Source organism: Spermophilus citellus (genome assembly GCF_964194105.1).
Source record: "Spermophilus citellus genome assembly, chromosome: 1".
Lineage (NCBI taxonomy): Eukaryota > Metazoa > Chordata > Mammalia > Rodentia > Sciuridae > Spermophilus > Spermophilus citellus.
Genome location: NC_138182.1, coordinates 222,015,044 through 222,036,790, shown reverse-complemented (window position 1 = coordinate 222,036,790; position 21,747 = coordinate 222,015,044). Strand labels below are relative to the sequence as shown.

The 21,747-nt window shown below is 34.5% G+C and overlaps 1 protein-coding gene across 1 annotated transcript in view; it reads left to right on the top strand.

The window, feature by feature from the left end:
* MSH3 (mutS homolog 3) overlaps positions 1-21,747 on the top strand; it is a gene marked incomplete at its 5' end in the record, with an annotated part of 194,987 nt that overhangs the window by 128,009 nt on the left and 45,231 nt on the right. Inside the window, 2 exons of the mRNA XM_081276914.1 lie at positions 3,796-3,903; positions 9,576-9,687. Of these exons, the coding sequence (XP_081133040.1) occupies positions 3,796-3,903; positions 9,576-9,687 (220 nt within the window). The remainder of the gene's footprint in view (positions 1-3,795; positions 3,904-9,575; positions 9,688-21,747) is intronic.

Below are 21,747 nucleotides of genomic sequence, written 5' to 3'. Positions count from 1 at the left end.
TACAGTGGCCTTTAATTTGCAGTGGGATCACATTCTGATAAGCCCATCCTAAGATGAAAATATCATTAAGTCAAAATACAATTAATTAAAAAATACAATTAATTCATCTCATAGCTTAGCATATCATACCTGCAACATGTTCAGAACACTTACATTAGCCTATAGTTAGGCATCTTGACAGAGTATCACACCACATATTACTATCCTGAGAAAAAAATCAAAGTTCATTCAAAATATAGATTCTACTGAGTGGTTATCGTTTCTACACCATTGCAAAGTTGAAAATTTATAATTTGTACCATTGTAAGTTGGGGATCTTCTGCTGGTAGACTCATGATGTTAACTGATTAGTTCTAGATAGTGAGATCAGTAGTGATACTAAATCCTCTATTTTGCCAATACATGATTTATTACTTTAGAACTTTATATAATGTGCATATATTACTTTAAAAATAAAGATGTGCATTAAAGTTTTTATTTAAAAAATGTTGCATGAATTTAGCTAGAGCATTTGCAGCTAGAGCCCCATTTAAAAAAAAAAAACATTGATTGTTATACACACTGTTTATTGAGCTGCCAGATGGTGTGAATATGATATCATAAAAAAAAGATTAACCTCAATGAACCTGACATCAGAGGATTGAATACCAGCAGTAAGTGTATTATCCCTGACTGAGGTACTAACTGTTGGGCATTAGTCATATTACTTTTGATAAAAATGCTGCAAAACAATCAAGGCTATAAACACTGCTGCAACTAAAATTCTGTATCAAAACAGGTAACTCTTTTATATTCTGGAAGATGAAATCTGGATTTTGAGTAATCTTCTCAATTGCAAATTTGTTAAATTTTCTCAGATAATAGTTCCGATATTTTAGAAATGAATTTGAAAGTAAAATGTAAAGTATTTTTTATTCATATTAGCCCCCAATATTTCTGAGCAACATTTGATAATAAACTTCTCTAGTCATCATAATAGCTTTAAGTATCTTCACCTAATTCCCATAGACCCAGCAACCTCTTTTGGCCAGAAATTAATTCACTGTGCTTTGACTTCAGCCTTAAATTTTTTTGTGATAAGGTTGCATAAACTTGATCTTTAGGATTGTTATCTGAGTTACCCATCTTTCAGCTTGTTGTTTTTCTAAGTATGGATTATCTTTGAAATTTGGTAAGGTGTTGAAAAATAGAAAAAAGCCAATAAATCAAACAAGACTTCTTTAATAAGAGTAATGATGATGTTTAAAGTTTATGATAATTTTCATTTATCCATGTGCCTTATTTTATTCATCATTGACATGAGAAAGAACATTATTGTCCATATCAAAATAATTATCTTATCCTTTATTTCTTTTTGTGTTTTATTAACTGAAATTGTACCCACGGAAAGCTATGTTTATTCTTTCCATCCTGGAAATTAGAATATTATGAGACAGTTACCTTCAACCCTGAGGCTGCTGGGTAGTAACAAATCAGGGTGGCTTGTACAAGATCTGAGTAGAGAGTGAGAGTAAAAAAAAAAAAAACTTAGTGCCAAAATTCTTTGACACCCATGTCCAGAAAGGCAAAGGTAGAAACATCAAATATGACTGCTCTCTAGTAAGAGAGGGTCCCAGGATGAGAAGACCAGGCCTATTTGTAATTAGGACAGGGATGGCATAGTCCAAGGGGTAAATGAGAGGTCAGCTTTCCAACCAGAGCCAGCTCAGGAATAACAAGGCACTGTTACTGGGCAGCCACCTTCCAGAGTTAGGGCCTTACAGCATATGGCATCTTCACAACTAGGAGGCTTGCTTATGTATGTATGTATGTATGTATGTATGTATTTATGTATTTATTTTCCCCTCTTTCTATCCAGTACTGGAGATGAACCCAGGGACATTCTAACTGAGCTACAACCACAGATCTTTCTCATTTTAGAGAGAGAGTCTGGCTAAATTGCTGAGGCTGGCCTCAAACTTGTAGTCATCCTGCCTCAGCCTCTGAGTTGCTGGGATTATAGGTGTGCACCACTGTGGTGGGCTACTAGGAAGCATTTTTAAGGTGGCATCTGAGGACTTCCTGACTGATACTAGGGATGCATTCCCGCTGTGTTTGGGATTTACAGGCTCTTAATTCATAAATTATATGAATTACTGTTAATGTAATTCATATAATTTATTTTGATGAACTTTAATTCAGTGAGAAGTAGGTAATTAATTATGCTTTGTCTATTCAAAGAAGTGTACTGTGAATATATTTTTTCATTTCACACTTAGTCAACACAAAAATAAAGCTAAATACTTAAAATGTTCCCAGTTTTCAGAAAATATAATTTTCATAGAATATCATGATAATTCTAGAAAAATCCCGGAAACAATTTTTTTAAAAAATCAAAGACAGTGATCATTTATAGGAATAATTGATCATTGTAATAACAATGGGATATCCTTTTAAGCTATGAAGCATTCTGAAAATGTTTGGAGTTAAGTAACAAATAAACTAAATCTCAACATTTCTGAAAAACGCTTTTTAAGAGAGGTTTTCCAATGTAACTCCTCCCTCCCTTTCATAGCACCATATAACAAAGAGCTCAATTTGAATCTTGGTGTTGCTATTTAATAATTGTGAGACTGTAGGCTTTATTGCTTTAATCTCTCTGAACTTCATTTATAAAACTTAGGTAATTAAACCTACCTTGATGGTTGTTATAAAGAAATATAGGTGCCTTTCTTAGTCACTGGTTAGTAAATATTGATTTTTCACTTTGACTTTTTCTTGGACCTTCTTTGTAGTTAACTTAGTTATCATTATATTCCCTCATTTTCCAATCTTTGAAGAATTTGAGGCTTATCATCACCTAAATTTAAATTTTTTTAATTAAATAAAAGTTGTTAATCCCTCTTGGAAGCAGAATAATTATTGTAAGAATTTAAGCTTAGTTATATATTTTATCTTAAAAAGACAATTCATCCTAGGCATTTTAAAAAAATAAGTTTTGGATCCTTTTTGTAGTATAATTATATGTATTTCAAATATCTATAACAGATCATTACAAACAGATGTTCACAATTTATATGGTATGGTACACATTGAAATATAATACTATGATACAAGGTAATTGGGCACTTTAGGAAAAACAACAACAACAAAAACACCTGTACACATTTCTACACTTTTCCTGACCAAGTCTTTTAATAAGTCGTTTAAGCTTTTAGATCACCAGGTATTATAGTTTAACTGGCCAAAGATTTGAGACAATGACTATTAACTTTTAAAAAACAAATCTAAAATTAAATTTTTATAGACATTATTCATAGGATAACTGAAAAAAATTACTTTTTCCCCTTGCTTGTCTTTAACAACTATTTATTACCATATCTATTCTATGATAAGAGTGTGGAGTAGACTCTAGGGGTACAAAATAGGTGAGTCTGCCTTTGAGAGGCTTCCAGTTCAGTGTGAGAGGTATTGAAATTGTTATTTTAGGTTTGGATGTTCCTGTATAAGAGGAGCCCAAAGGGAAGCTCACCTGTCTGAGTAGCTTATGATATGTTGGAGCTTAATGCAAATTATTTCTTATATATAAGTTGTTCATTATATATAAGTTGAAATATCATAGTCAGATGAAATGTATAGTATAGTATAGATAGTAGGTACCTGTATATACAAGGTATATTAAAAATAAAGGTAGTTCAACCGAGTTCCCATCTGTCTTACTTGTTAGGTATACTGCTTATTTGGGGGGTTCTTACATTAGCATAGCTCTTAGAGATCTAAGACATTAACTTGATCATTTTGTTGTTGTTTCTATAGGAATTTCAGTAAACATTATCACTCTTTGTGTAAAGCAGTGCATCACCTAGCAACCATTGACTGTATTTTCTCCCTGGCCAAGGTCGCAAAGCAAGGAGGTTACTGCCGGTAATATCTTTTATCTCTTCTCTTTATCATTGCTTCAGATGGAATTGCATTATTCAATTAATTCCAGTGTCTTTATTATAAAATATTGCAGTTACTCAAATGTGTCAGATTTTTGGTAAAGTGAAATGTCATACACATAAAGCTTGATTTGAAAAATAACAAATTCCTTTCTTATTCCACCTATTAGTACAACAAAAGCAGATGTTTCTAACTCTAGAAATGAATGTTATATTTTAATTTTTAAGTTTATGTGGTCAATATATTGATAAAGTTTGAGTACCCCTTTCTTATGTTGACATTGATTTGAAGACTTTACATCATTTTAAACTTTATAAAAGCTTGATTAGGGCTAGGACTGTGGCTCAGCAGTAGTGCACTTGCCTAGCATGTGTGAGGCACTGGGTTTGATTTTCAGCACCACATATAAATAAATAAAAATAAAGATCTATCAACAACTAAGAAAAAAATTTAAAAAGAGAAAAGAAAAGCTTGATTAGCTAAAAAAGGATTGAAGGAGAATGGACATTTCTGTGATTTTCTCTGTTCCTCCTGAGAGCCCAAATTCATCCCATTATTCTTTATTGGCTTTTAAACACTCCAACATGGTTTATTCTCCTTTCCATTGTGGATGTTAGTATGAAATAAACCTAACTTTAAATTTTAGCTCTAACTTTTAGGAAAATTTTTTGTCTTCCAAAAGCTTGAGGGACACACACACACACACACACACACACACACACCCTTCAGAAGAGTTAAAAAATATTTAGCTAATTGGCTTATTGTGGGGACTAAAAAGAAAGCCTATATATGACAGTGCCTAGCAGTATCTATTACCTACAGAGTTCTTAGTAGGCAGATTTTGCTATTTATATTCTTTCATGTTTTGGTTTCTTCTTGCCATATTAGAGGGATTTGAACGTACACAGATTTGCATTGTCAGTCAGTTACCAACAGGCATTTTAGAACTGAAACAGTGCAGTAAATGGGAAGGAAGGGAGTAGAATTATATATTCTATTTGTCATCTGTTATAGAAGGCTTAGAGTCTACAATCAGTTGACTTTTTGAAAGACTGAGGATTGAATCCAGCTTTACTATTCAACTATGTATCCAGGCTTTTTTTTTTTTTTTTTTTTTTTTTTTTTTTTTTTTTTTTTTTTTTTAATTTTGAGACAGGATCTCACCTTGCTAAGTTGCTGAGGACACTAGCAGTCTGGTGTTACTTAATTCCAATCATGGATCGAGGTGATGTATTCTTCTGTCTGATGAGCAGCCCTAGCTATTTCAGTCCAGCACATATCTGTCCACTGTTCTCAGCCCACTACCTCAGAAAGCAGCCAACACTCATAGGGGAAGACTGGCCCTTCCATGGGCCTTGGTCCTATCCCAGATCCTACCTGGTAATTCTTTGCTGTCTTGTTAGTTTTTAGCTGCCTTTGGGTAGCTCTTTCCTATACTTTGTCTAGCTTTTCTCCTTGGCTCAGTAGGAAGATTGTTCCAAGTTACCTAGTTTGTCAGTGAAACATTTTAGGACATTTCATTTTGGCATTTCACATATCAAAAACTGCCCAAATTGGGAATTGCATATATTAAGAAGACTCAATCTAAAAAAAATCTAAATAAATTATGCCATAATCTTTCAGTAGTCTTATCAATCTCTTTTTTGGCAAAAATTAAACTGAATGTAAATAGCCATGAAATAGGAGATTTCTATCTAAAATTCATTTTAAATAGTACATAAGTATCTGAAGTTTGTTTTTCTTAAATTTCCAGCTTATTGAAAGACATTAGTGCTTTTGAACTGTTTTATTTTAATTCAAATTGATTATTTGACTTTATAATTGAAATCTTTTCTAAACACTATTAAGATCTTTTTATTCACTATAGTCTAAAACTTTAGGCAAAAGTTTTTATTCTAGGGTCTCTTAATCCAATTTATATAATGAATATTATACTGTTTTAACTAATGTAGATTATCTTGTTTCTCTGGATCAGTTGAAATAGAAAGATGCAATTTTAAAAATATAAAGTAAAATAAATAAATTTGTTTAAGTTCACATGGTTCATTTTTTTTTTTCCAGGAAATACCTGGATTTTCTCAGTTCTTTCCCCCTTGTGGCCATAAAATATCATTAATATGCTTTTGCCACTTTACTAGCTATAAATATTCTGTCCTACTGTAACATCCCAGCTCCATTGATTATCCTTTACTGTATTCTACCAGGAAGTGTTTTATCGTTATATAATTTTGATAGCAACAGAATAAGTCAGTGAAGCAGAACAAATCACTCAAAATTTTGTCCTGAAGTGAAAATCTTTTTGGGAATCACATATCAATGTCATGAATGTGATATAGTGATTTCACTTGGCAGAGCACCTAGGATTTTTTTTTAAATTGATATCACAAGTATTTCGTTTTTTTTTCTCTTGTAGTAAATTCATAATCCATCTAGATAAAAACCCTATGTTAGAATTATACTCTAAAATCCAAGAACTGTAATTTTAATGTTCCTCTCCATGATGATGTCAAATTATTTACTCAGGAGATACCTAAGTCACTTTCTTTGAAAAATATGAGAGTATTTTCTTGAGATTTTATTAGCCAGATATATGAAAGAAGAAGAATGTTATGTATTTAGGAAAATGATGTTTCTTGGCATAATAAGTGTGTTCTGAAAGTGTTCATATATAAAGTTCTGGGTCAGACAACTTGAGGAGGTTGTTTGTAGGATGCTATGCTGAAAAACACCAATACATGGCCAAGAAACTGATGAAAAGATGTGCAGCATTAATAATCAGTAGTTACAAATTAAAACGATGAAGGTAGCAGCATTCACCCACCACATGGTCAAAAATTTAAAAATTTGAATATATCAGCTCTATTGAGGGTATAAAAACAAGTCAACTTTTATATCCTGCTGACACAAAAAAAGTAAATTGGTAGAACTTCTCTTGAATATTGAAATAAAAAGTATTCATACCCACTTCAGGAATTTTCCCTAGCTTAGAGAAACACTTGGACACATACACATATAAGGTTATTTATTGCAGCATTATTTATAACAATGAAAACTTGGACACAGTGCACAGTGATAGAGAATGACTAACTTATTTATGCAGCAACTTCAAAAGAACACTGAAACTCTGATAATAAATGATCCTTAATTTTCAGCATACTGTACTATCAGGGTTCATTGGACCTAATTTCAGTTTTTTAAGGGTTTTCCAAAGATCAATGAAAAAAATTGTCTTTTTTTCATTTAAAATGGAGAATAAAACTCATTGTGTCTTATATTTATCATGTGGGTCCATTGGACCCTTTAATCAATCTGAGATAGACTTTGAGATCTTTAGTGAATTTTGAAATATTTATTATTTCAATATCCTAGGGGCTATTTCACATTGTTTTCAGTTATTCCAACTATGATATAAAAGCCTAAAATAAAAAGAAATCTGAAGAATGATAATGCAAAATGAGGGAAAAATATTACCTTTTTGTTTTCTTATCATGTTGCTCAAAGTTTGCATCATCTTTGAAGAAGGTATAAAAGAAAAGCGCAGGTGCTAAGGTTGTAATCTGCTGATAACTTTCATTGGGTAGAGTTGAGAATTCAGAAGTTTTCATCTTTCACCTATAATAAAAGGTAAAACAGTTGACAAAGGACCATTTCACAGTTGGTAGGTTAATCAGAAGATGAAGAGAAAGATGGTGTTCTAAATACTGTTGACAATAAGGCATCTCCTATATAAACAAAATCTGCAATTATAAATGCTCATGTGCAAATATAAATATTTTTAGTCAATATTATTATTAAAAATTGATGTGTCAATAATGTATTTGTAGGGCAAGATAAAATATGCTATTCTCATCCAGTCATTCCATATGAAGCATTTGTCATGTAATATTTAGTGACTAGAAACTGGATAATCCTGTTTTGTTAAAAGACATCATGGTTTTCTGTCTGTCATTGTAGTCACCAAAATTTACTTGATGCAGTTTATAGGTGAACAGGCAGGAGGAGATTGAAAAGAAATGGATGCTATAGAAATGAAAATATTAATTTGATTAATTATTCTAATTGGTGTCTATAAATCTAAAAATGAAAATGTTTTGTGATTATGGAACAAAAGAGTTTTAGCTCTCCTTCCAGAAAATTATCAGTTTTAGGTAGTTTTGAATGCATTTTTGTCCCTGAGAGTATGAGAAGAACCAGAACAAATGAACTAGAAACTATTAAAAATTATTAAAATTTGGAATTCAGTATTTATAAATGAATGTATTCCAGGTGCATGCATGAAAGTTGATAATGCAGTTATATTCAGAATGTGTTACCCTATTTCAGTTATGTAAACCTTGAAAAGCAGAAAACTATGAAGAAAAAATGTGACATTTGCCAGTTTTAAATTCTTACTAAGGGTTTGGAGGTATAGTCCAGTGGCAGAACACATGTCTAGCATTCATGAACCCTTGGGTTTGATCCCCAACATGCCAAAACAAATAAGCAAACACATGTACACACACATATATAAGATACATATAATAATCTGTAAAATTATTTATAAAATGGACTTTAAAATATTAAAAATAAGAGTCTATTGGATCAGATGATATTGGTCAAATTTATTTTCTTATGTGTACTGATGGTTTAAATATACTGTTGAGTTCAAAATAGTTGTACAATGTTATATTACAGTATAACTTTTTTTTAACCAATATGATGTGTCTATAAACATAAATTTATAGATGAAGGTTGGGAATAGGAGACACCAAACTGATCTCAGTGATAACATCTGGGGAGAAGTCCCAGCAGGGATGGCTCAGGGGACAGGATAAATAGATAATACTGATAAGATATAATGGGTGATAAGATATGAAGGCTTGGAAAACTGATAAGATTCACAGGCTTAAAAAAAAATGAGATGCCTTAAAGATAGGCATCTCATTCTCAGATAAAACCTTTCTCACTTAATTACTCCTTACAAATTCTTTGACCCCCCATCTACACATTATTTTACTCTAGTCAGGCTCCTCTCTACCCTGCCTCTTTTTTTCTTCTTCTTCTTCTTTCTTTTTTTAAAGTGCTGGGGATAAAACCCAGGACCTTGGAAATGCTAAACACATACTCTGACACTGAACTATGCTCCCATCCACCCAAAATAATATTTATATAAAAAAAGTGAAAGATATAAATGATCATAGAAATTAAACAGAATATGAAAATTTTAGATCATTCTGTATTCAGTCCAACACATGAGATTATTAAAACTAAGATAATTATTAAATATAGAAATAATTTTATATGATTTACTTTATTATGCTCATTACTGAAAATAATTCAAGTAGTGATAATCTGAACTGTTACTTTTAGTAATGAAAATATGTTTGATTTTAAACAACAATAGAAAAATAAAAAGGGTCGTGAAAAGGTCATCTGTAGTCTTGGAGCCATCAGAAGACTGCTAAGTTTGTGCTTCAGCGCACAGTTATTCCCAGTTATTATTTTATAGTTAAAATTCTACTTTTATGCTCAAAGCCTTATTCTGGCTCTTAATGTCTATGTTTAAGGTTTTGCTGTCTATCTTAGTAACTGGGTACTGAAATTTTTCATGCTGAGAGATTTTTTTAAAAAAGCTATTTTCATGCCTATAAATTGAAATCTAACTTTTTTTGCAGGCCAACTTTACAAGAAGAAAAGAGAATCATGATAAAAAATGGAAGGCATCCTGTGATTGACGTGTTGCTGGGAGAACAGGATCAGTATGTTCCCAATAGTACAAATTTATCAGTAAGTACCACATTTTAAGAAAAAATAAGTAAAAGATGATAACATTGATTCCAGATTTTTGGAATATCACATAAGTATTTTTTTAATATTTATTTTGTAGTTATACTTGGACACAGTACCTTTATTTTATTTATTTATTTTTATATGGTGCTGTGGATTGAACCCAAGGCCTCAAACATGCTAGTGAGCCCTCTACTGCTGAGCCACAACCCTAGCTCCATAGATATTTTTTCCCCATAAATATATTTTATAATTTAAAATTATCCAGGTTTTAACTTTGGCTTTAAATGGACTAATGCTGGGTGTAGTTTCATATTCACTATTAAGTATGGAATTGATTCAATTTCCAATGAAAATTTATTCATAGATGGAAAGATTTAGCCACTAAAGAGGATTATCTTAGTTCTCCTAGGTAAAACAATAACAATATTTACCAATACCCAAATATGCTGATGAAATTGGAATCACAACAGGGTTTTGTAAATTCCTATTATCATATAGTGTTCTATGCTTTGTCGTGTGTTCCACTATTTTCAGATGCTTTGGGAAAAAAGATAAAACAGATGCTTCACCTCATTTCCATGATAATTTTCATTATATGGGCTAGAACATTAATGACCCTACATACTTAACTCATTCAGCACATACTTACTGAGTGCCTCAGGTAGTTAAGTGAGTATTAGGAACAGAGAGTAGTAAGCTATTTGGAACTTTTCCCTGCCCTTGCAGAGCTGTGGCCTAGCAGAGAAGATGGGCGGACTAATATAGTACAGCTTAGTTAGTGCCAGAATGTTGTTAATCAATGTGTTCTGGGAACAGGTAACAGGTTGACCTAACCTAGTGTGGGAAATATGAAGAAGGTTCCCCAGGTGACATACAGACTGAAGAATGAGTCAGTGTAAGCTAGGGAGAAGGGAGGACATATGCTACATAGAGGAACCAACCTGGCAGAGACTGGAAGTAAGGCGGACCAGGGTGAACTTAAGGAACTGAAAGATATTGAGTGCTTTAAGAGCACAGAGCATAAGAAAAGATGTGTTTAAAGATAAGGAAGAGGCCAGTTTACTTATAGGTTTTGTTCAGAAATGTACATTCTTAAAAGATTGAGAATACTAGCAAGAGAGTGAATTGGGAAAAATATGAATTGTGGCAGGTGTGTGAGTTACATTGAAGTTACATTATCAGAGCTAAGCAGAGCCAAATACTAAAGTGATAAGGATAGATTTTTATCCAGTAATACTGTTGTAATAAGGAAAAGAGTCCAGCATGACTTTGACTTGACTAATTTGTGCAGAGGCTAAAGGGAGAATGAAAAATTGGCAGGGCAGTAAACTGAAAGGGGTGGGGTGAGATTGGTTAATGTGAAACCTGTCTGAATTCGTTAACCTGTACTTATGCCACAGTTCAGAGAGCTAGCTCTTATTCCTTGAGAAGACAGTCTGGGTGGTAAAAGATATATATCTCAAAGAGGCAGAGAAAGAATTTAGAATTGCAAGCTTTCTAAAGTAACTACTCTAAGAAAGGCCTTAGTGGTCTGTCTGCCTATCACCAAGTTTGTGCTGGAACAAATAGTAAATTCTCCTGGCAGCACTGTATTTTCTCAGGCAGACACTGTAAGAGAGTCTGGTTCTTCTAAGGATGCCGTCTTGAGCTGTTGAAAACTATGCTAGTGTTCACGTATTTTTAATGAGGAGAGTGGACTAAATTATTTGTGTTCAGAGTTTATAATTATTGAGGCTGAAGTTGAGACTTAGTTGAGAAAAGGGCAGTGGTGCTGACTAGAGGTTGATCAAGGAGACAGCCTTCATCAACATTAAAATAATGTGCGATTGGGGTCAAAGAATATGTAAGGAATAATTGAGAGATTATATCTGAGAATGAGGTGCCGGTCTTTAAGATTTCAGAGGAGGTATTCTTTTGGGTGATGGTAGGATCTAGGTAAGCCTTGGAAGGTGGGTAGCAGAAGGAAGAAGGTATTTGGAAATGAGCTCAAGAAAGAGAATGTGGGAGTCATCCATGTGAATGTTGAGATTGTCGAAGGTACCAAGGGATCTTTTGTGGAAGATGGTAGTGATCCAGGTGTCAGAGATTATAGGGCATGGGCACTGGTGACATAAGGTTTCTAGGTGCCTTCAGTGAGGATAAGCAGAAGTGGTAAGGCCTAAAGAAGCAGAGAAAGACTTCTGAGTCCTAAGTTGCATTGGGTAGGTTGTGGCTCAGCTCCCAAAGAGAGGACTGCAAGGGAGTTTCCATCTAAGTCAGTGTATGAAGGAAATGTTAAGCAAATGGTTAAAAATATACAAGTATCAAGAAATATTTCTGAAGACAATGAAGAATTAAGATGTAGTAGGGCAGTCAGATAGTAGACCAGAACTTCAGGGAGTTGGGACTATTACAAAATATTCCATCTTGGACCATGACTAAGGGGGAGAGACATGTGGCATGGTGAATTTGGCTGGTCACAAGACTGGTAATCTAGTTTCATGTTGCATTTGATAGTATACAAAGGCTTATTGGTAGTTTGTAACCCTGTTGTCTTAGTTGGTTCAGGCTGCCATAACAAAACACAATAGATGGGGTAATTTATAAACAACCGAAATTTATCTCTTGTAGTTGTGGAGGCTCAGAGGTCTAAAATCGGAGTCTCGGTATCTTGTGAGGCCCTGTTTCCTGGTTTGTAGATGCTACCTCACTGTGTCCTCACATGGTAGAAGACTTCACAGATCTCTCTTAAGCCCTCATGACCTAATCACTTCCCAAAGCCCCCCACCTTCTAATGCCATCATCTTGGGAGTTGGAATTTCAGCATATGAATGTGGGGGTGGCAGGGAGACACAAATATTCAGACCATGGCAATCCAAGGACCACTGTCTGTAAATTGTTTATTCTCATTAGAAAATTTGTCTGTTACTTAATATATCAAATAAGATAATAAGTACTGATCCTTTCATTGTCTTTAGAAAGACATAATTCCCTTTTCAGTTCCCATAATAACAATGGGGTATAACTTTTCTTGAGTAAGTAATATAGTTTCAATAGATAATAGCTTAGTTTATATTTAACTTATTAGTCACATAAAAATCTTTTCCTGTTACTGGGTTCCAATGGCCATCAGCTAGATCCCAAGTATGTTATTCTTCACCCACCCTTCCTTCCTTCCTTCCTTCCTTCCTTCATTCCTTCCTTCCTTCCTTCCTTCCTTCCTTCCTTCCTTTCTTTCTCCCCCCTTTAAAAAAAACACTACATTATTACTATTTAATTCAGAAAGATTTGAAGAACTAAAATAACCTTCTAATTACAAGGATGTTTTAAAGAAATATTGCATGAAAAAATGCTCACCATCTCTAGCAGTCAGAGAAATGCAAATCAAAACCACCCTAAGATACCATCTCACTCCAGTAAGATTGGCAGCCACTATGAAGTCAAACAACAACAAGTGCTGGCGAGGATGTGGAGAAAAAGGTACACTTGTACATTGCTGGTGGGACTGCAAATTGGTGCGGCCAATATGGAAAGCAGTATGGAGATTCCTAGGAAAGCTGGGAATGGAACCACCATTTGACCCAGCTATCGCCCTTCTCGGTCTATTCCCTGAGGACCTTAAAAGAGCATACTATAGGGATACTGCCACATCAATGATCATAGCAGCACAATTCACAATAGCTAGACTTTGGAATCAACCTAGATGCCCTTCAATAGATGAATGGATTAAAAAGCTGTGGCATTTATACACAATGGAGTATTACGCAGCACTAAAAAATGACAAAATCATGGAATTTGCAGGGAAATGGATGGCATTAAAGCAGATAATGCTAAGTGAAGCTAGCCAATCCTTAAAAAACAAATGCCAAATGTCTTCTTTGATATAAAGAGAGCAACTAAGATCAGAACACGGAAGAAGAGCATGAGGAAAAGACTAACATTAAACAGAGACGAGTGGGGTGGGAGAAAGGGAGAGAGAAGGGAAACTGAAAGGAAATGGAAGGAGACCCTCATTGTTACACAAAATTACATATAAGAGTTTGTGAGGGGAAAGGGAAAAAAAAAACAAGGGAGAGAATTAAACAACAGCAGATGGGGTAGAGAGGGAAAATGAGAGGGAAGGGGAGGGGGGATAGTAGGGGATAGGAAAGGTAGCAAAATACAACAGTCATTAATATGGTATTATGTAAAAATGTGGATGTGTAACCGATGTGATTCTGCAACTTGTATTTGGGGTAAAAAATGGGAGTTCATAACCCACTTGAATCAAATGTATGGAAGATGATATGTCATGAGCTTTGTAATGTTTTGAACAACCAATAAAAAAATAAATAAATAAAATAAATTTAAAAAATTAAAAAAAAGAAATATTGCACTCATATTTAAATCTTTACAAAATAAATGGAATGATTTTTTTTTAACCATCAGGCACCTCAGAATATTCCAGAATATTCATTTCTTTTACATATGCTTTTTCTAACTCGAGTAGGAGTTGATATAAAACTGTTGCTATGGTGAAATGTATTCTATTTTTCAGGGTATAAATTTATATATAGGGATAATGTTGAGAAAGAACTTACTATGTGAAATTCACTGTATATTATGGCTATTAATTTATAAAATATGCCCTAAAAATAATTTCCTCAAAGTTGAATGGCATTGTTCCTTTGATAACCATTTAGTTTTAAGAAATAGTCTTCCATACATGTAAATTATAAATATGATTGATTTTCTGGATTCTGTATTATATGAAATTATTCCAGTGCTACTGAACAAACCAACTTTCTGCTCACTTTTCTTCTCCCCATTTTAAGAATGCTTTTTAAGCCCCCTGCCCCCACCCCCACTTTTTCTTCTTCCATAATTCATCGTGTAATCTAAGTATTATATTGATATGGCAGCTTCTGGATCTTCCTACCTTCATCTTGCCCCTCTCCAATCACTCTCCACTCTGTAGACAGCCACAGGGCCTTTTCTAACCTGTCATATCATTCTCCCATTTGAATCCATGCTATATGTTCCAACCATATAGATTTCTTACACTTCCCAAGTATCTGTGGGACTTGGCAGATGGTATCTGCTGCCTGGAATGTCATTTTTCTCCACCTCCCCTCTTCTCACCCACACTCACAACCCACTCCACCCCACTCTCTAGCTAGCTCCTGATAATTCTTCCAGTTTTGTCTTGGATGTACCTTCTTACATGAAGCTTTCCCTTACCGAGGCTGGGATGGGCACCCCAATCTCATACCTACCTATGTTTCTTTCTTGGTATCTATCCCACTAAATTATAATTTCTTTTTTTTTTTTCATTTGTACTTCCCAGCAGACTATAAGCTTGAAGAGAACGAGGAATATTTCCCTCTTTTTGTAGGTCTAATTTCAGTATTAATCACACATCTCTAGCACATAACAGGAACCTAATCAGATTTGTTAAATAAGGATTAAATAGAAGCTTCAGCAGTCTCCAAGTCTCACTTTAAAATTTTGCCTTTTTGTTCCATAAAATGTTACTTTTCAGGATACTATGGGGTTTGGGTCAGGCTGGGGGTGGGGAGGGTTTCACATTGCAAAATAACTGCACTGTAGAATTAGAAGAAAAATTTTGGATTTTGTAGTACAACATCTCTTCAAACTTGTGAATAAAATACATCCCAGAATAAGGAAATAACCTTCCATAGGTTGCCCAAGTTGGATAGTCTTAGACTCTTTCCCAAAGCATAGGTGTATTCTACGGCAAACCAGTGCTTTCCAAACTTTTCACTTCACTGAACCTAGAAAATGGTAATATTTTGATGGTTCACTGGAATCAAAGGAGCAGGTAGAGGTTGATCAGAGCCAAAGGAGATTGGCCCAGAGGATGTGGTCACCCAGCCCCACCTGCCACCTTGAGGATTAATTGGTCAGAGTCTTGACACACCTCTAGCACTATGAAAAAACAAGACATACTCCTTGGGAACCTTTACTATAAGACACTGCAGTCTCAACCCTCTGTGATTGTTTGTTTATTAAACCAAACAGCTTTCTTTCAATTAAATAGATTTTGATAGCAATTAAAATTGAGGATTTGTTTGTGGAGTTCTTTTGTTTTTAGCATAAGTAATATAATTCAACTTATTCGGAAGGGCAGTGGGGGTGGGACTCAAATGTGCAGAGTAAGAAGATTCCCAGGAAGCACTTTGAACCCTGTAGATATATCTACCCAGGGGAAGTTCACGGTCTGGATGTTACAGAGCTAGGACAAGGTGGGCACTGGGATCCTGGTCCCAGTTGTTTCTGAGATCAAGAAGTGGCCTGGGGCTTTTCTATTCCAAGTGCTGTGTGTGTGACACATAGTAGGTTTTAATGTATTTGTTAGTAATGAGTGTTTGAAGCTGGTAAAGATGAAGACAGGCTTTCCAATTTCTTCTTTCATCCTAGTACATGTATACTTTTAGTAGCCCCAGAAATGCTTGCTTTGGTTATAGAAGAACTAAAAGACTAATTATAGTAATATTAATAAACTGTTGACTATTTGTACCTAATTACCAAGCAGAACAACAATAATGCACACCATAAAATACATCTAAGCTTTAAGCTTAATTTCGTCCTGTGGCTCAATTATTCTCATAGATTCTGTTAGAAATGTGCTTTTCATATGGCATGGTTATTGGATTATAAGTCCAAGGATAAAAGTTAGAGGAAATATTATGGTAATTGAGCACTGTTCTATGACTTTTCTCCTCTAGTGTCCCTCCCTTCCTTCTTCTGAAACAGTGAGATAGAAAAGATGATTTGTATGATAACTGATTTCTTTTCAAGCGTTCTAACCTATGCTGCTCTTTGCCCAGAATGTTTCTTCTCCTCTCTCTTACCCCTCTCCTTTGATTGAACTCCTATTCATTCTTGAAGACCTAATAGAATACTCCCTTCTTATTAGAGCCTTCACCATTACTGTAGCTAGAAATAATCTTTTTCTCTTCTAGCATTTTCTTCTGGTCATGTACTACTTTTTGGCTCCAGGGATAATGGAGAAGTGACATGATGATAGGAGAAATAAATTCAAATCTTGTTCTGTTGTTTTACAGTCATGTTAGGACATCATACTCCATGGGATTTAGTTTCCTCAACCATAAAATAAAGGGTCTGGACTGGGTACCAGTCAGGTCTCACATCCAGTGGAATGTCAGGTGGGCAGCATTCAGGGGTCAGAAGGATTGACATCTCAACACACAGCCAGTGCTGCTCTCCAGGCTTGTGGTCCTCTTTTCTGTTTCTAGGTCTCTCTGGGCTAAATAGCAAAGATTTTGGCCGAGAGCTCATCTGGAGGAGGCTTTCACTGGAGAGTCTTTCACCGTAACCTGCCCTTGATTGACATTTTCAGAGAATAAAACATTTTGAAACTGCCAAATTTTTTCAGCGGCCTGCAGCTATTATAAAAATAGTTCTACCATGATTGTTCCTTAAAGGTAGATGTCAATATCTTTACCTGTCAAGGAAGAAAACATTATTTGCAGAAAATTAGCTGTTGCTCAAGTTTTGGAAATTAACTCATGACTATCTTAAACTTTTTCTTTTCTACTGTGTGTCTTCTGACTTCAGGGATATTATGGCCAACTATCATCTAGTGTACCCAGTTGTGGATCCAAGGACCCTGACATAGAGCACTTTTCTCCTTACTTAACAGTGACTAAGTGACTATGATTCTCTGTCATTGAATAAGGGTCCCCTTTAAAACATCTGTCAGAGGATGAACTTCAGTTAACATTCCAAGATTTCCTACTTAGTATTATTGGGCAAAATATTTCTCCAGGCTTTTATTTCCTCACCTGTAAGACAGAAATACAGTAATTCTAGTATTACCCTGTCAAATTGTCGTAAGAACTAAATGAGATGATACAAAATCATTAACACAGTGCCTGGCACTCATTAAACTGTGATTTTCATAAAATATTTTAAGGTTTACCTTTTATTTTTTAAAAATGTTCTCCTCTACCACATAACGTGGCATTTAATGTTGAAGTTGCTTAGTTATCTCAAGTTTAGATTCACTGTTTTGATTCTCAGTGAACAATATTAAGATCTGGTTGACCGATGCTATTCAGAAAGACATCATCCATACAAGGGTAAAAAGTTTACAGAATGTATTCCTAACCTCTCCACAGGCTCACTGAGGTAGTACTCTCTAGGTGTCATCTAGAAGGTCATTCCCTGAGGTACAGTACTTCCAACTTCTGTTGGCTATCCTTTGTTAACTGATTCATCCATTCATCCCTCTGTAGTTTCTTGAGAACTCGCTCTGTGGCTCTGTGTGTGGCCTCTTGGTGCCTTGCTCAGGTTTAGACGCTACCTAGAACAGTCCAGTTGGCTCTCTCCTAGTTACTCTGGTGGGCTCAAGTGGATGGAAAGGTGGTTTGGGCTAACTTTTGGCTTCTGGGTATTTTGTTAGAATGCTTACTTATACTAATTGGGCTTCAGACATATTTAATATGTCTTTCAAATCAGGGTGTTGCAAATACATATGGCTTTGTGGTATTCAACAATATAGATATATCATAATTGCCTTGAAAATTGCTTTTATCTTGCTGTTATAAAAAATTATGCAATCCTGCCTCAAAATACTCATGGTGGAAAACTTGGTAAAACCATAGGGAAAAACAAAACACATCTAGGTAATTGGATTTTTCCCCATTTTTGTCAATAATATGGTTTTTCTTTGTTACTCATTAAGTGATGTATTTCTCAATGAATAAATAATTTCTCTTGAAGTTATTTATTGTCATATCTAATTTAATCAAAACTAACTTCAGGCAAGACAGATGGCAGCAGATTATATTGGTTATAAGTGTGTCCTCTCCTAATTTAAGTGTTAAATAATCTCTCTGGATCTCAGTTTCTGTACCTAAAAAATGATGATAAATGAATATACATTTAAAATGATGCCTGGCATAGGGCAAGCACTGTATAAATGAACTTATATTTTTAGTTAATTAGCAAAATAAAATAAATTGATGCTAATAGCCTTGGAAAGCTGGGGGGTTTTTTGTGTGTGGATTTTTAAATAGAGGTGGAAAGGGAACTACCCCCCAGATGCACCCCATTCTTCCCCTATCCTCCTTCCTGTGCCAAGACAACTCAGCTGATGCCTGATATGGCACCTGTTACTTCCCATCTCTCTTTTGTCCAAGGCTTTCCCAACTCTCTCTGAGGCTGTAGAGGCTATAGTTCCCACAGAGGGAAACTCCAGGAGAAGGACAATAGCTGCTATAGCTTTGTGAGGCCAGATGGGTGCCAGAACATGCCAATACCACCACAAGGGAGCCCCGATTTGGCCAGGAGACCATGTAGGACTCTTGTGGTACCCATGTGGGACTTCCTGGACTAGAAAGAAGGTATAGAGGAACATGGACTAGCCCTCCAGTTTCCTTAAAGAAGGGCCACTGATGGTTCTGGAAGTTGGAGGGTTTTGGTGCACTGACTCTTATAGGAAATCAGTCAAAACTCATACTGAATGTAGCTCTGCTACATGACCAGTAGACATCTGCTGGTCCAAGCATGGGTCATTAAATTATTGGATTGTGTCATGATCTAGAGTAAGGATATCAGATTTAACAAGTAAAAGTATATGATACCCAGTTAAATTTGAATTTTAGATAAATAATTAATAGTTTTTTAATAACTATGTCCCATGCATTGTTTTATGCTAAAACATTATTTATTATCAGAATTTTAGATTTTACTAACATCCTGTATTTGATCTAGGAACCCTAGTATATCTAAAAGGACTTGGTAGAGGATCTAGGATGGTAAGAGTGGCCTTTATTTAGCTCTGGGAATTGCTCTTTAAATTTTAAATTTTACCCACTGGCTTAGCTTAGAGATGGATAAATATCCCCCTAATCCCATTCATATTTAGGATTATGGTTTAATCACTTCAGTGATTTGAAGAGTCTAAAGAACTTCAATACATATTATAAATGTTCCTCTTAAAGGCTCTTGTAGTTTATACTAACACCCCAGCAGTATTGAGTGAAAATGTGAGAGTGAGGTAATTAATTTGACCTTAGTTTGTGTATGATTGGCAGCCCTAGTCTTTGTTAGCCTTCAACAAATTGGTCTTTGGGGGCACTGTCACTAGAGTGAGGATAGAATAACTTACCTTATAATATTTGTTTTCTAATATCCTGAATTATAAGACCCACAGTAATCCATCCACAATCTCCACAGGGTAAGTTTTTGTTTGGAGTTTAGTTTTTCATCCAATAGCTTTCTTCACTTTCATGTTTTAGTAGAAGCCAAAGCACAGCACTGAGTGTCTGGGGTCTGTAAGTATCCAAGCAGCCATGTCAGTGGCTCTCCAAGTTGTAGCCTTTCAGCTTAACTTCTGACTAGAACAGCAGAGTGCAGTTCAAAACTGGTGTTTGGATCTGGAAGCAAACATGGTAGTCATGCTGGCATTTTAGAAGGCATGTTAGATATGAGCTTCTCCATATACTTGTCTTCTTAATATTATTTTTTGACTTTTGAAGGACCTAAATTTCCCAGAAAGTACACAAAGCAATTTTAAAAGACATTAAATTTATTTACTTGAGAATTTGAGACATTTCACACATTAAGTGTATTGAACTCATAGAACTTTTAAATGAAAATATATTAAGTGTTAAAGGAGATTACTTAGAGTAATTTTTGTCTTTTTGCTTTCAATATGATGCCTTTTGAAGACCAAAAGTGTTAATTTTAGTGCAGTGAATGTTAGTCCTTCCTTTTATGAGTGAATGTGTTTCTTCCTTGAGAATGATGTTGATGATGAAAATCATAGAGGGGTTGATGTGGTAAAGATGGTGATGGAGTTATTTTGGCACTTGTTTTCTCTCTTTTTTCTTTTAAACACAGGCATGACAGGTTTTCAAAATTGAAGTAATCAGAAACTAAAAAGGCATGTTAGAGATTTTCATGAATGTGTGTTATTCTGATACCCACAGAATACCAGCCCAATTAACACTACCTGATGCATGTACTCACCACTCAACGAATTGCCTGTTCTTTAAAGATTTAACTTTGTATGTTTTTTGTTTGTGTATATGTGTGTTTGTGATATATATATATATATATATCATATGTTTACAATACAATTATATATGTGTTTTAGAGTATACATGTACACATAAACATGATTTGCCAGTTACATAGAATCACATATCTTTCCAAGATTGGAGTTTTCTGTTTATTGTTCATGGTATTTGGGATAGAGTTATTTTAAAATGTAATGTACTTGGTTAATTGTATAATTTGTGGATAATATGGACATTTCTGGTCCTGTAGTTTAATCTTATTTCTTCCACAAAATACTTTTTTTTTCACATTTAGAATTTTTGGTCCACCTATACTGGATAAATCTCTAGGGTATGATGTAGTAGATCACTCTTATTGATTTACCTGTTGTTACCAATCAATATATGTATCACCCGGTTTCCCAATTTTCTAGGAACATCCATCATGTGAAACATTTATGTGTTTTCATGGTTTCTTTCAGTATCTTTTTTCATACTATATGGTTCTGTTTTGTTACTGCTACCATATCATATCATTTAACAAATATTGAATATTTCTCCATTGATATAGGGGTATGTTTATATATATCAATATGTATTTTTATACTTTTTATCTCATGTATACTATTTTAATAACTTTAAATAAATTTATCACACAACTTCTTTTTTTTATTGGTTGTTCACAACATTACAAAGCTCTTGACATATCATATTTCATACATTAGATTGAAGTGGGTTATGAACCCCCAATTTTACCCCAAATGCAGATTGCAGAATCACGTCGGTTATCACACAACTTCTTTAAAAAAAAAGAAGAAGAAAGAAATTCTTTTAATCTCTGAGGTTGTAAAGATACTCTCCTGTAGGACTGGGGTTGTGGCTCAGTGATAGAACACTCACCTAGCATGTGTGAGGCCCTGGATTCAATCCTCAGCACCACATTAAAAATAAATAAATAAAGTAAAGGTATTGTGTCCATTATAACTAAATAAAAGTATTAAAAATAAAATACAATAAAATTTAAAAAGATACTCTCTTGTAGTAACTT